Here is a 13,592-nt window from a genome sequence, read left to right as displayed (position 1 = left end):
TAAATGTTAACAGTAGCTGAAATAGCCAGTAAAGTAGATTTTAAATGAGTGAAAACATGAGTCAGGTCACTACCACTATATGGGTCATTTCTATAATTAAGAAATTTGTACTTTAATAGAGACAATGACAAACTAGAACACATCCGCAGGAAGACAGGATAGTGACACCTCTAGAAACTACCTTCAGTAAAACAGCTGAAGAATTCAATTAAATATTTATTGAACAAATGCAGAATAAATGAACTAGGGGGTGGATTTAACCTGAAAATACAATACACAACTTCAAATGTTCAGAGGGCTGTCACACAAAAAAAGGAAAGACGTGTTCAGTATTTCTCCCATGGGCAGAACCTGACCCAAGGCATAAACATAAGCAACCTATAGGCTGCAGACCAGTTGTACAAAGTGTATCACATAATAGCTTCTTTCCCCAACAATGCATTCCACACTGACATCTCCCTTCTTCTGAAAGGAAATATTACAGCTCCATACTTCTCACAAATGTTAAATAAGTCGCACTTTCATGGCAAGCCCTCCACAGCCAGCAATGGATGTACTCACGCTCTCAGAAAAAAATCTAAAGCAAACTGGTTTACCAGGGAAATGGTCTTGTTCCTCAGCTCGGTCTCGGCATTTTGTATTTGCGATTCTCAGGTGGGCAGAGGAAAAGAGCACAGTCTCCAAAGTGGGTGTGAATTACCATCCCCAGCAATGCAGACACTGCCTCTGGGGTGTCCTCCTCACACCGCAACGCACCACAGCGACTACCGACCTACGGTGCAGGCGGGAGGACACGCTGGGCGCTGCGGCAGGAACGGCACTTGACGACCACTGTTCTACAAGACGCAGGAGGGCTGTATTCACGAGTCACTAGGAAATATAAACTGCGTAATACTGCTGGACTCCAAATTGTCAAACATTACAAAACGAGAAATGTTTCAACAACCATTCAGCATGTTTTAAGGACAAAATATATATAATATACTTGATATTATATATGTATTTTATCACATACTCAGTAAAGTATGCCGAGGTGATTCATCCATCCAATAAAATTGAAAATAAAAATTTTACATTTCTCTACTTGTCAGTATTCAGGCTTCTGAAGGTGGATCTTGAACTCAGAATGGTCAGTTTTCAAGGAAAGCCACATAATCGGTGAGTCTGGCTAACTGCTGCTCGTTGGGGATGGGTGGAACAGGGGCGGGCTCTGCACGTTAGAGAGAAACACAGTCAGACACCAGGGTCACAAAGCCGTGGTCCTGCCACTGACACCCTCCAATGCCTTTTACTTATCAAGAAGGAAACTTTCTTAGATGTGCCTTGATCTTGGACATTTAAAAAAAACAAGCCAAGAAGCCTCAACTTCTATGAGTAGTTTTCCCAAACTGGGAATAGAGGCATGTTTGGTTCTGTTGTTACTCAAGTTTCCACGTGAAGGTTAGAAACACTTTTAACAGGCAACACCTCTCCCAAGAGAACACAGCTCTTCTTGGAAAGACCCCTCCCCATATGACATTAATTTAATAATCACCCAGTTCTTACCACACAGAATATTAAATGGTCAGTGAACAGAAAACCCACAGAGGATCCATTTTTCAAAAAGCTTAGTTCTCACACGTCGGCCCGGGGCCAAGTCTGAGTCAGGGCTGGAGAGGGGCTCCATCAGGCCTGCCTGACATGACACCATGTCAGTGGGAGGGGCCCACTGCCGCGAGGGAGGCTACAGAGGGGAGCCCCCGTGCAACCTTGTGACTGGATGGAGTACTATAAATACCATGTTAGGATTTAACCCCTTTGTCTACAAGATGAGAGCTAACAAAAAGAAATACTACAAAAACAAGAGAGAAAAGTAACGAAGTACTTTTAAAATGAGCACATGAACACACTTACCTGATAAGGGAATAAACCTGTTGAAGGAAACATCCAGGGCCCCTGCAACTGAACCAAACACAGAGCCCGGTTACAGAGGCCTTGCCCAGAGCCTTCACACGGAACAGGGCATTTCCAATGCAGTGGCATCCCAGCCATTCACTTCTCAGAGAAACAGCAAGCACGCTCTACCTGATCACTCTGGTCTTTTTACTACAGCAGCGTACTCTCACCACGTACACTGGCTGGGCCCTCGTCTGACCCCTCTCCTGCACCCTCAAAGGGCCGCGCACACGGCAGTTTGTGTACTTCCTTACCGTGGGGTCAACAACATCTGAACAATAGGAATCCAGAGCAGGTGGAACTCTGGGAGGGAGCCGATCCGAGCGTTTATGGAGATGGGCATGGAGCCCAGCTCTAAAGCCATAGCAGAAAAGGACATTCCTGGTAAGCAGCAAGGCAAGTGGCTCATTTCAGAGAGGAAGGCTCAGGGACCAGGAACTCAGATGGAGACAATGAGGACAGGCCCAATTGTTAAGGCCTGAACAGGCCAGATAACTTAATTTTGTGAAACTTAAAGCCACTCAAAGTCTTGTTTAGGAGAAGAGTCTACATGTTTACAACATGAAGAGAAAAGGGGAATTTCTGAATATTTTAAGTATCATTTTAAAAGGCAGCAGTTTAGGTATTAAAAATAAGCAGTGAGAAATGGCCCAATAAATAAAAGGATGAGAGATTAATGTTTAGTAAAAATTAAGTTGTAATAAGGATTATAGAAACATATACATACAGGTTTTTAATGAACAAAATACATTTAAAAAAATTAAAGTAAAACCAGATAATCTTTAAGATCCTTTCTACCCTAAGTGTCCATCACCCTCTATGTGTATTAAATATGAGTTACTTTCCTGCTGTTGGCATGGCAGAATTTTGTATCAAATTATTCACAGGCAACACCCGAAACCTGCAGCGGCCTCAGAGCTCAGGCTGCGCGGCGGACGAGCAGCTCCACCTACCTGGCTTCTTGGGCATGACCATCCTTGTGGTGGAGTCGGCTTGCCAGCCTTGCTCGAGGATACCTAAATCGTGTATTTAACACAGAAATGTATTTTAAAAACAGAAACTCTACTTACAAGATCCACAACATATCAATGATGTTACCTGTACGGGAGGTCCAACGTGGTAGATGAACCTGTAACGTGTATTTCACTACAGAGGTATCCTAGAGACAGCATTCTCATGGGAACTTATTTGGGAAATACCTTTCTGAAACATCCATGAAAGCCTCATTTTATTCTATCAGGCTGACATAATCACTAAAAAGTGATCAGTTTTCTATAATATATGTATTACGGTATTAACCAGATCAAACTATTAAAAAGAGACATAAGGAAGACGTCTACAGTACTCTCTCTAATCCTGACATCAGGAATAACAAAGATGACGGTGAGGATAAAAACAGCATACCGACACCACACGGAGGCTGGTCAGCAGGTACTGCGCTGGGCGCTCCTACAGGGATCATGTTATGCAGTCATCTGATAGCTCTGTAAAGCTCATCATAACTGCACAGATGCGGAAAATGAAGCTCAGAGAATCCCAGGAACTTGTCTTAGGTTGCACAGCTAGCATGGTGAAGTGGACCAGGATCACAGGCAGACAGTCGTCAAGTATGGACTTTGGGATATATTATTTATTATGGATTAATTTTAATATATTTTAATCTATAATTAATAAATTATGGATTAGTTTTAAAAGAAGAGTCAAAACACATGTCTGTGCGCCTAAGTGACAGTGTGATTTCCTCCAAGGACATCCATTAGCCTGCCATTTATGCACCTATGACTGTGGCAGGCCTTGGAGATTTATGACACGCAGTGCTTAATGGAGACCACGTTTCGACTGGAGAATCCAAAATGCCCAACCCCATAGAAGAGTGCCGCAAGACACCTGCAGTATTAACATTCTACAGCGACCTGGCCAGGGGAGGGCAGACTGGTCAGGACCTGAGAAATGGAAATGCAGACGCACATCTGGAAACCAGTGGGTGAGAGTGGGTGCTGACACCTTGAGGTTACTGGTAAGAAATGGTGACGAAGAACTGGGCTGAAAAGGCGTACGAGGAGCCTACCTTCACTAAGAAGGGTGAAACGTTTCTACAGGCCCAGATCCATTAAAACAAACCCCACCTCCATGCTGATTTTCAAAGGAAAATACATAAAGACGTTAACGAAGTTTAAGCTTAGAATTATGAATATAATGTTACCCACCCAGCACATTTAAGAGCATATGACGTGCACACCCTGAATTTTCGTCCATGTCACACACATGTTCTACCACCTGTAAAAGCTATGATGTAATCGGGGGCTCAGTGGTGGGAATGTCATCAAACACTTGAGCCTACACCTTCATCCACTGCCTCTTTCCTCCAATGACCTGCAGTTCTCTCCACCTTCCTTCTCCCTCCCTCCGTTAGTCAACAGCAGCTCTAATTTTTCCTTCCTGGACATCAACTTGGAGGGCTCACCACTGTTTAGTAGAGAGTAGAAGTTGATCAAAGGTATTAGAGATAAAAGTAGAAAATATTCAGGGGTCAGACCACGGGTGCCATGATAAGAAGTAACTATACAAACAGTAAGGAGGTTCAGTAAGGAAAGAGTTATTAATAGAGTTATCACATGCAACAAGGGTTCATCTCAAAGATAAAGTCACTTTTTAATCTCATAGAAATGGCAATGCATTCCTTCACAAAGCTCCTGTTTTAAGACATCTTTAAATGGTGCCTATCTTTGGTGAAAAGCACTTTACAGGTAAACACAAACCCAATATTTCTTATTCACACTCAGACGTCCAAAAAATTCTATGAATCAAAAAACTTTAACTCATGTGGTGGCAAAACTCACGTAGACCCCAAAGTCTATGCACAGTCTCCTCTCACGCCAACTGCGGGGACACGTGTGCTCTGCGGGAACCGCGAGTGGGCTTGGTCACCAGGTGCTGGCTGCCTGGGAGCCGTGCGGTGTATGTCTCCTATCACCTTTTTAAACAACACACACGACCTAAATTCCAAAACGTGTCCTGTCCCAAAGGCTTCAGATAAGGGCTTGTGGACCTATGATTTACATTCCATTTTCTTTGAAAGCAGAAAGTAGGCCTCAAATACCTTTCACAGCCTCCTCCACAGGGAGTCCAACAAAGGCTGCGAAATCGTCGGCGATGATGGAGGTATAGGCTTGGGAGACCAGGGCGAAGGCTCGTCTTCGGGTTGCATCTGTCGTGGGAGTGAAGATTTGGCAGACAGTGAACCAAAAGAGCTGCCAGTTTTGAAACACACAATTAAACTACATCCCAGCCCTTCTCCAACTTTGATAAGAAAAACTAGATCAACCTGAAGATTTCTGCATTCACAGGCACAGCTACAGGCACCTAACATGTAAGAAGGGCTCAAATATTGTTGAACCAACACACTAAATCATTCAGTTGAGTCCAACTCTGTCCCCCGTCCATGGGAGTCTCCAGGCAAGAACACTGGAGCGGGTTGCCATGCCCTCCTCCAGGGGATCTTCCAGACCCAGGGATGGAACCTGTGTCCCCTGCAGCTTCTTCATTGGCAGGTGGGGTCTTCACCACTGAACCACCAAAGAAAGTGAAAGTGAAAGCCGCTCAGTCGTGTCCAACTCTTTGTGACCCCACTGACTATACAGTCCATGGAGTTCTCCAGGCCAGAGTACTGGAGAGTGTGGCCTTTCCCTTCTCCAGGGGATCTTCCCAACCCAGAGACTGAACCCAGGTCTCCCACATTGCAGGTGGATTCTTTACCAGTTGAGCTGTAAGGGAAGCTGAACCACCAGGGAACATGCATTTCTTACACTTCCTCTGAATGAAAAATATCTCAGGTTAAAAAAATAAAAAAAAACTCAGGTGATAACAAAAATTACAAAGATGGAAAAAAGTTACTATGGCTAGGACTCCAATTCTAAGAAAATTTCATTTGTATTTGGGATGTATATTTCAAAATTTCTCTTTATTCCACTTACAAACACTGGACTGAATGGAGCGGAAGTTACCTTCTCCCATGATCAGGGGTCCTTTCTCAGCAGAGTTTCTGACACAGGATCACAGCTGGGAGCCGCTGAACAAACCTGATAACCAGAGCCCCCTTCCTAACTTTCAAGTCTGCTCTGAACTCTTGACTTGACATCATTCAAGTGCAAATCCCAAGGTGGAGCCCTGAGCCCCACAGGAAGGGGCTGTAAACAATTCCAGCAACAAAACTTCCCTAGAGACCACACAGGGGCTCCCCCAGGCTTAAATTTCCACATTACGTAATTCAGGGATGAAGCAGAGACAATAAAGGAATGATAGAAAAAGAGCCCAGCTGGCCTGTCTTCAGCCCATCCTTCAGTGACACAAAAGCTCCTCCACGTGACTTTGACATGCTTAGGAATCATGGAGTTTACCTTCCACATTTAATAGGCAAGTGTACACATACAAGACAGCCCTGAACATAAGAAAACCCGCCCCCCACTCCTGAGACACTTACAGCCACACCAACCCCCGCAGACACCCTCTGCTCCAAGCAGCCCGCTGGTTCTGCTTGCGCCTCCTCAGCACTGTGCTCAGCCTGAGGCGCTGCGCTTGCCTCACTATGCGGTCTGAACCGCCCTCTCTTCTCTTCCTGGGTCTATCTATAAACTCTGCGCTGGAGCTCACTGCCATCTCCGCCCTTCTCTGATCTCACAGCATCACTTACTTACTTAACAGGCAATCTTTTACCACCCACAGTGGGCACTGCAGCCCTCCCCTCCACACCCCCCCCCGCCCCCACCCCGGACTTCTCTACAGGCGGGCTTTCACGTCCTTTTATCCCCCAAGGGGCCCAGCACCTCTAAGGAAGGGTGTGCTGCACACAGGCTTGTGGAAGGTCTCACGGGAACCCAGGTGGGCCCGACCCCAGCCTTTGGGCTCTCCTCTTCCTTCGACATCGCTGAGAGGCGATCCTGTGGCTTCCTTTCTCCCTGAGCCTAACTGCCTCCGCAGCTTTCACTGAGCCATTATTTGCTTCTCTTCCAATTCCTTCCTTCATTCCTACCTATTTTCAGCAAATGACCTTAAAGTAGACTTCTAACACAGCTGAGAGATAACGAAGCTTTTCTCTATTGAAAGCTACAGACATTCAATGGAAAAGAACCCAGAGCAACAATGAAAGAGGAAAACACAAGTGTGCAGCAAAAGCTACATTCACTTGATAAGCCTCCCATATTTTACAAACATTTACTTTCAGGTTCAAGTACTCTGGTCAGGTTTTCAGAGTTGAAAAAGGGAACAGAACAAGAAAAGAATGTGAATGAAACCTAAACAGAGTGGAGAGAAGAGAAACACCCAGGGGAAGGCAGAGCGGAAGGGCAAGGCAGCAGGCATAAAGGCTGCGTGAACCACGGCACCGGCCAGAGGCCGAGACCCTCAGGCTGCCTTCAACCCCTCAGCACAAACGAGCCTGACGTCTGCATCCTGGCCGGGCACCGGGAACCTCAGCAGTGAGATGTGCAGCCTCAGGAGGGCACGCATCAGAACAAGCAGGAAGGTGGACTAAGTTGAGCTGGCACCTAGTATCGCTGGCAGTTCTTCCCGGGACAAAGTCTTGGGGAGACCTTGAGAGACCGCTTATTCTGTTGCTCAACGAATACTTCAGTGTGCCTATGATCTACCAGGAACTGCCAACGCCAGTGCTAGAGACAGAGAGGAAGGTGAGCCAGCTGCCCTTCACAATCCACCTCTGCCCTTAAACCCCAGGGAGGCTGGCCACCCAGGCCTTGGCACCTGGGCTCGCTGGGTGAACGTGGGTCCGCAGGGCAGGGGATGTACTTCCTCAACCCCCACCCTGTCTTGCTCTGGATCTGAATTTCTCAGGACATACGCAATGACACCAAGGTTATTTCCTGTGGGAATATCCAAAGCCACCCCTCCTGCGCCAGGGCAGCCTATTCTCCTGCTTGTCACGCACACTGTGCTGCGTTACCACGCCGAGAATGCGGTACACTTCAGAGGCGATCTTTGCCTTCTCTCCCCTGAAAAGCTGACATCCCTTGCCAGAGTGATGAGCAGTATTCAAGAATTCCTGCTCACTGACCCTCCAGAGCAGGAGAGTGGATAATGAAGGCAGGGATTAACCAGAGACACAAGGCAACAATACGAAGTGACGGTATACCAGCACATAAAAGAGGAAGCAACACGGGGGTGGGAGAATGGAGAGAGAGGGGCAGGGCAGAGTTCTGCTGTGCTACACTGCATTAACTTGTGATTAAAAAAAAAGGGTTAAAGAAAAGTTTGAGTATCTACATACTAAATTGATTAGTCATAAATTCAGAAGTGGAAGAAAGTCCATGAAAGGCTGAGGTTCACAGAGTCCATAGCAGTCTCTACTTTCAAATAGGTGGGGTTTAAATCTTACTCCCTTGAACTTACTGGAACTTCATTTCAGTAGGAAAAATCATTTCTTACTGATAAGCAACTTCAGTCAAGAGTTAAATTAAGAGGCAGCAAGGCCCTCAACTGCTGATACAAACTCAAGTGACATGAAATCAAAGCACAATTTTAGCAAATTTAAAAAAGAATTCTGAAAACTTCCCCAATTCACCAAGCAAAATATCTATTTTTCAAACACACTGAGTTACTCCAACACTTAAGGTCTAGTCTCATTTCTTATTCACAGAGGACACTACCTCTGAGAGCTTCCATGATTGGCTGGACGGCCTCAGACCACTGATGGGCGTTGATGGTGCTGTAGACCCCGGGGAAGTCCCTCTGCCAGATCCGCTGGCCAACTGACCAGATTCCCCCAAGTTCCGAGTTTGCCTGCAAGAAAGGTTACTGCCTTTGAGGACACTCACTCTGCACATATACCAACAACTGAAGCTTAAAACATAATGCAGCATTTAAGAGCTGTAACTGCTTCGGCCCAATCACTTTCAAAAAGGTGTTTAAACGCTCTGATTACTACTATAGAATTTATTGGCATATTTTATACAGATTTTTATTAAAAAATTAAGGCACACGAAAGTATTCCAAAAATATTTCATATAATTTAGGAATGAATTATATAAAACACTTTTTTTAGCAGATGTTTTATTTACATTTCATATATATAACATATAGAACACCTAACATCTATATATACATGTACATAAAATACATACCCCTAAGGGCAAAAGTAATAGCAAAATGGCTAATGATATAGACTCTCAATCTAAGATGTCATAAAATGTAGCAGAAGGATAGCATTTCTACTAATAACACTGAAACTATGCATATAATTTATACCTTTAAGTCAATGACACTGGAGAAACATTCCAAACTTACTTAATAGAATGTGGAGGAAAAAGAGTACAAATACTAATCTGGTCTGCTGCTGAATATCAATAATGAAGAAAGGGATTTAGGTAAATTCTTGTTAATGTTTTGTGAACATACAAGAAACTCACTTCACATTTATGTGAGACACAGTGGATCATCAGAAATCAAAAATTTACTTCTTTCCATCTTGGAAGAAACTATTAAGTGAGTTCATCTACTCTCTCATGAAAAACAAGAAATCTAAAATCCTAGTTACCGAAAAAAAAAATCTTAATGCTCTGAATAACTATTATTGTTAAGAGTGTTCTTGTAAATAATATTACTTGCAAAATAAATAACATTTAGAAAACTGCACAAATCAGTTAAAAAGAAAATAATAAAACAAAACCCAAACTTCTATCTAAACTACGCCGGTTGTTTGTCAGGTAAAGTGACACCTATAAAGTATGTTAGGAAACCTGATCGGAAGGAGCTGAGCACAGATTTTTACTCCATCCAAGGGAAATTAAGATTAGAGGAATCTAGATCTATTCTTTAAATTTAAAGGCAGTTTAATACCTTTCGTGAATCACATGGAAAAGAAAACAGAAACTTTGCTTTTTAAGTGAATGGCATCACTATATTGAAGCAGTAAGATATTCTGAGGAATACTTACAGATTTTATAGCAGGTGGTATTCTTTTCCAAAGATATCTTGCATTGTTCCTAATTTACATCCCCCCAAGAAAGAACAAGCAATGTTAAAAAATCGCCTCAGTAAATAATTAAAATTTTAGATCCCACTGCAAACACACAGAAGTATACTTTAAAATTCTCTATACAATACAAAATGAAATTTAGTTTTACATGAATTTGTCCAGGGAAAGTAAGAGTGGTTTTCCAGATAAGACATGAAATATTTTTATCAAACTAATATTCTGCCGTTTTTAGTAAACTTTTTAAAAATTCATATCTTAAATTGAGGCAACAATGTAAAGACTTAGATAGAACTGTCTAAACCATTCATATATAAAATAAACCAATTCATACACTTTCAAAGGCCTAGCATTCCTAACAATATGCATAGTATACAACGCTTTTCTCCTTATCATGACCTCTCCCCCTACGAGTGAGCATATAGGCACCAAAACTTCTAGGCAGCTTTTTCTTTTTTCAAAGAGTTTGGAAGCTTGAATGACAAGAAGCATATGACGAAAGCATTATAAAACAGGAAACATAATTTGTATGCTACATGAGTAATGAAAACCTCGGTTTAGTTTAAAAGGTACAAAATGAAAAGGTTTAGAAGAATTTAAAGCAAAATTTAACAGCAACCATCAGTGGGACGCAGCACTACAAGGGACTCTTTTTGCACAATTATACTTTCCCACTTTTCTTCTGTGAACATGAACTAAGAATAATTACAAACAAAACCTTTCAAGAAATGTTATACACTGATAACAAATTCCTTTTGGCTTTCTCAACTTCCCCTTTTAGTTTCTCTTAGTCTACTGATTACACGGGAAGTTAAATAAACAGAGGTCATAAAAAATACAGGTTTGATAACCAGAGGGAAAAAAAGATCAACAGATTTAAAGGAATTTATTGACACTGCAGTTTCTCATAATAAATTGGAATGTTTCTTAGAAGACATATATAAAACAGGTGTATTTTGAAACAACTCAGCCTAATGATAATTTCTTTTTTTTTTTTTTTCACATGTTTCAATGCCATTCTCCCAAATCTTCCCACCCTCTCCCTCTCCCACAGAGTCCATAAGACTGTTCTATACATCAGTGTCTCTTTTGCTGTCTCGTATACAGGGTTATCGTTACCATCTTTCTAAATTCCATATATATGTGTTAGTATACTGTATTGGTGTTTTTCCTTCTGGCTTACTTCACTCTGTATAATGATAATTTCTTAAGTCATGATTCAATACATGAAACAAGCTCCTTGGACCCATGTTTCAGTGATACTACTTCAATGTAAGAATAATTTCCTGAGGAAGACGCTTCTCTTGGCTTTAGGTAGAAGGTACTTACATGTCATTATGGAGTAGATACAAAGCTAGAAGCTGACCATACACTGGGGGTGTAGCAATTCCTCCTGGAGCCTATAAGGCCAAAAAAAACAAAGAGAAATAAACCTCACTTATTCTTTTATATTTTAAAAAGTGTTTTCTTAAGTCACCTAAAGAGTAAGCATACTTTGTAGCAGTTGTTATTATGGATGGAGAAACGGTGCAGGAAGCATCAGACACTAAACCCAGAGGATTACACTTAGCTCTTTCTTCAGCTGCGACTCCTCTGTCTGGGCCTCTATGTATTCATATACACAAGAATATTTAAACGCAATCCCTTTCCCAATTTTCAAATTCTTAATTTGTTGTACTACTGTAAGAAATGTCTCCAACAGATTCCTAAAGCAATATGATTAATTCTGCCCACGATACCAAATACATTGAATATCTAAGTAAACACATAATAAAGAGAAAAACATCAGCTGAGTTACAAAAGAGCTGAGTTACAAAAACATTCTTCTCCTCACTCAATTTCAGTTCATTCAGAAGACATCTATAAAGTGTCTACTGGAGAGCTGCTGCTTCTGGCAGCTGTCTCCTTTGGTTAATTAACTTTTTATATCAACACTATAAATGCCATTAAGTGCCTTTCCTCGAAAAAAACCTTATTACTTTAGTAGTTGCGTGATACAATGTTCACCTGTCCTTCTGAAGACAAGGGGCTTCCCTGGTGGCTCAGACTAGTAAAGAATCTGCCTGCAATGCGGACAACGACCAGGGTTCCATCCCTGGGTGGGGAAGATCCCCTGGAGGAGGGCATGACAACCCACGCCAGTATTCCTCCCCAGAGAATTCCAAGGACAGAGGAGCCTGTGGACTCCTGGGGTCAAAAGAGTCGGACACAACTGAGCGACACACACACCACACACACAGGTGCAAAAGAGTCAGACACGACTGAGGGACACACACACGAACAAAGACTCGGACACGACTGAATGACACACACCACACACACGAGTCGGACACACTAAGCCACACACACACACACACAAGACTCGGATATGACTGAGGGAAACACACAACACACACACACGCAAAAGAGTCGGACACCCTGAGCCACACACACAAGAGTAGGACACACACACACAAGAGTAGGACACACACGACACACAAACGAGTAGGACACGACTGAGCAACACACACAGAAACCACACACATACGCGGACACACGAGTCGGACACGACTGAACGACACACACACACCCCACACACACACACGAGTCGGACTCGACTGAGAGACACACACACACCACACACACACACACACAAATGAGTCGGACACGACTGAGCGACACACACACAGACACCACACACACACGCGCACACACGAGTCGGACACGACTGAGCGACACACACACACACCCCACACACACGAGTCGGACGCAACTGAGAGACACACACACGACAAACGGCAAGCTTCCGAGCTAACGTGAGACCAAGAACGGCTTTCTGAATCAAGCAAAGGCTACAGCGGTCACACCTCCGTCTGTGCCTGTGCCTGCACTACAGTCTTAATAAACCCACATTTCTGCACCTCTCCGCACAGCGCAGAGGAAGGGCGTTTAGTCCAGCACAGAAGCGTATGGAGGGTGTGAGGGGCAAAGACGCACAGTGGTTCCGGACTCACTAGCTGAACACAAACAGCGAAAGGCTCCCGGTGAGTCTGGGGGGACCAGGCCCGGGCGCTCAGCCCAGCCCCCCGGGATTCTCACGCCAGCTCCCGCGCCCTCCAGGCGCCGGCCCCGAGCCCCACGGGCCCCAGGCCCCGTTACCCTGGAGACCGAGGCCGCCCGAGGCCTCGCGACCCAACCAGGCGGACTGCTACCTCGAGCTCCTGGTTCTCGCACTGATCCAGCAACTTTTTGAAACTAAAGGAACTTTCCGCCATCACCGCCACTGGCATTTTCCAAGCCGGTCCCCCGCCGCGCCTCCTCAGCAGAACCAGGCCCCACTCTGTCCCTCGGGGCGTCGCGCCCGCGATGACGTAAAAGCCGACGGCGCCGCCGAGCGCCCCTGCGCAAGCGCCTCGTTGGTTCCGCTGCGTCATCAGACGTCGCTGCGACGGGGACGGGGTCGCCGCCGCTCTGACCCGCCCTCTCGGTGCCCTGGAGGACTGACCCGGCTTCTGGGAGCCGCGGTCCCAGCACATGGCAAAGGCTGGGCGGGAGGAGTTCTGTGCATAGTTGAGGTTTTTCCAGTGGTCGTGTATGGATGTGAGAGTTGGACTGTAAAGAAAGCTGAGCGCCGAAGGATTGATGCTTTTGAACTGTGGTGTTGGAGAATACTCTTGAGAATCCCTTGGGCTGT

At 44.4% G+C, this 13,592-nt stretch overlaps 1 protein-coding gene across 2 annotated transcripts; it reads right to left on the bottom strand.

Annotated features, from left to right (window-relative positions):
* Nucleotides 1-203: 203 nt before the first annotated feature.
* On the bottom strand, nucleotides 204-13,305 carry COPS8 (COP9 signalosome subunit 8). Of its 2 annotated transcripts, none has more exons than XM_061412715.1 (8): nucleotides 13,111-13,305; nucleotides 11,249-11,319; nucleotides 9,881-9,929; nucleotides 8,595-8,727; nucleotides 5,036-5,143; nucleotides 2,889-2,951; nucleotides 1,894-1,941; nucleotides 204-1,210 (listed from the first exon to the last, which is right to left on the bottom strand). In XM_061412715.1, the coding sequence occupies exons 1-8, from the start codon at nucleotides 13,186-13,188 to the stop codon at nucleotides 1,131-1,133; spliced, it is 630 nt and encodes a 209-aa protein (XP_061268699.1). In that variant the 5' UTR covers nucleotides 13,189-13,305; the 3' UTR covers nucleotides 204-1,130. The 2 variants fall into 2 exon arrangements, with proteins under 2 accessions (XP_061268699.1, XP_061268700.1); XM_061412716.1 differs by lacking the exon at nucleotides 13,111-13,305 and adding an exon at nucleotides 12,913-13,001.
* Between the last annotated feature and the right edge of the window lie 287 nt (nucleotides 13,306-13,592).

This window comes from Bos javanicus, chromosome 3, assembly GCF_032452875.1.
Source record: "Bos javanicus breed banteng chromosome 3, ARS-OSU_banteng_1.0, whole genome shotgun sequence".
Taxonomy (NCBI): domain Eukaryota; kingdom Metazoa; phylum Chordata; class Mammalia; order Artiodactyla; family Bovidae; genus Bos; species Bos javanicus.
Note: the sequence above shows the minus strand (reverse complement) of the source record. Positions and strands in the feature narration are given on the sequence as shown.

Coding starts and splice junctions, on each gene's coding strand:
- COPS8 (XM_061412715.1), bottom strand. CDS start 13,188: ATGCCAGTGGCGGTGATGGCGGAAAGTTCCTTTAGTTTCAAAAAGTTG. Junction 5,144..8,594: donor AATCATGGAAGCTCTCAGAG/GTAGTGTCCTCT, acceptor CTCCCACGACAG/ATGCAACCCGAAGACGAGCC. Junction 2,952..5,035: donor TGTGGAGGAGGCTGTGAAAG/GTATTTGAGGCC, acceptor TACACGATTTAG/GTATCCTCGAGCAAGGCTGG.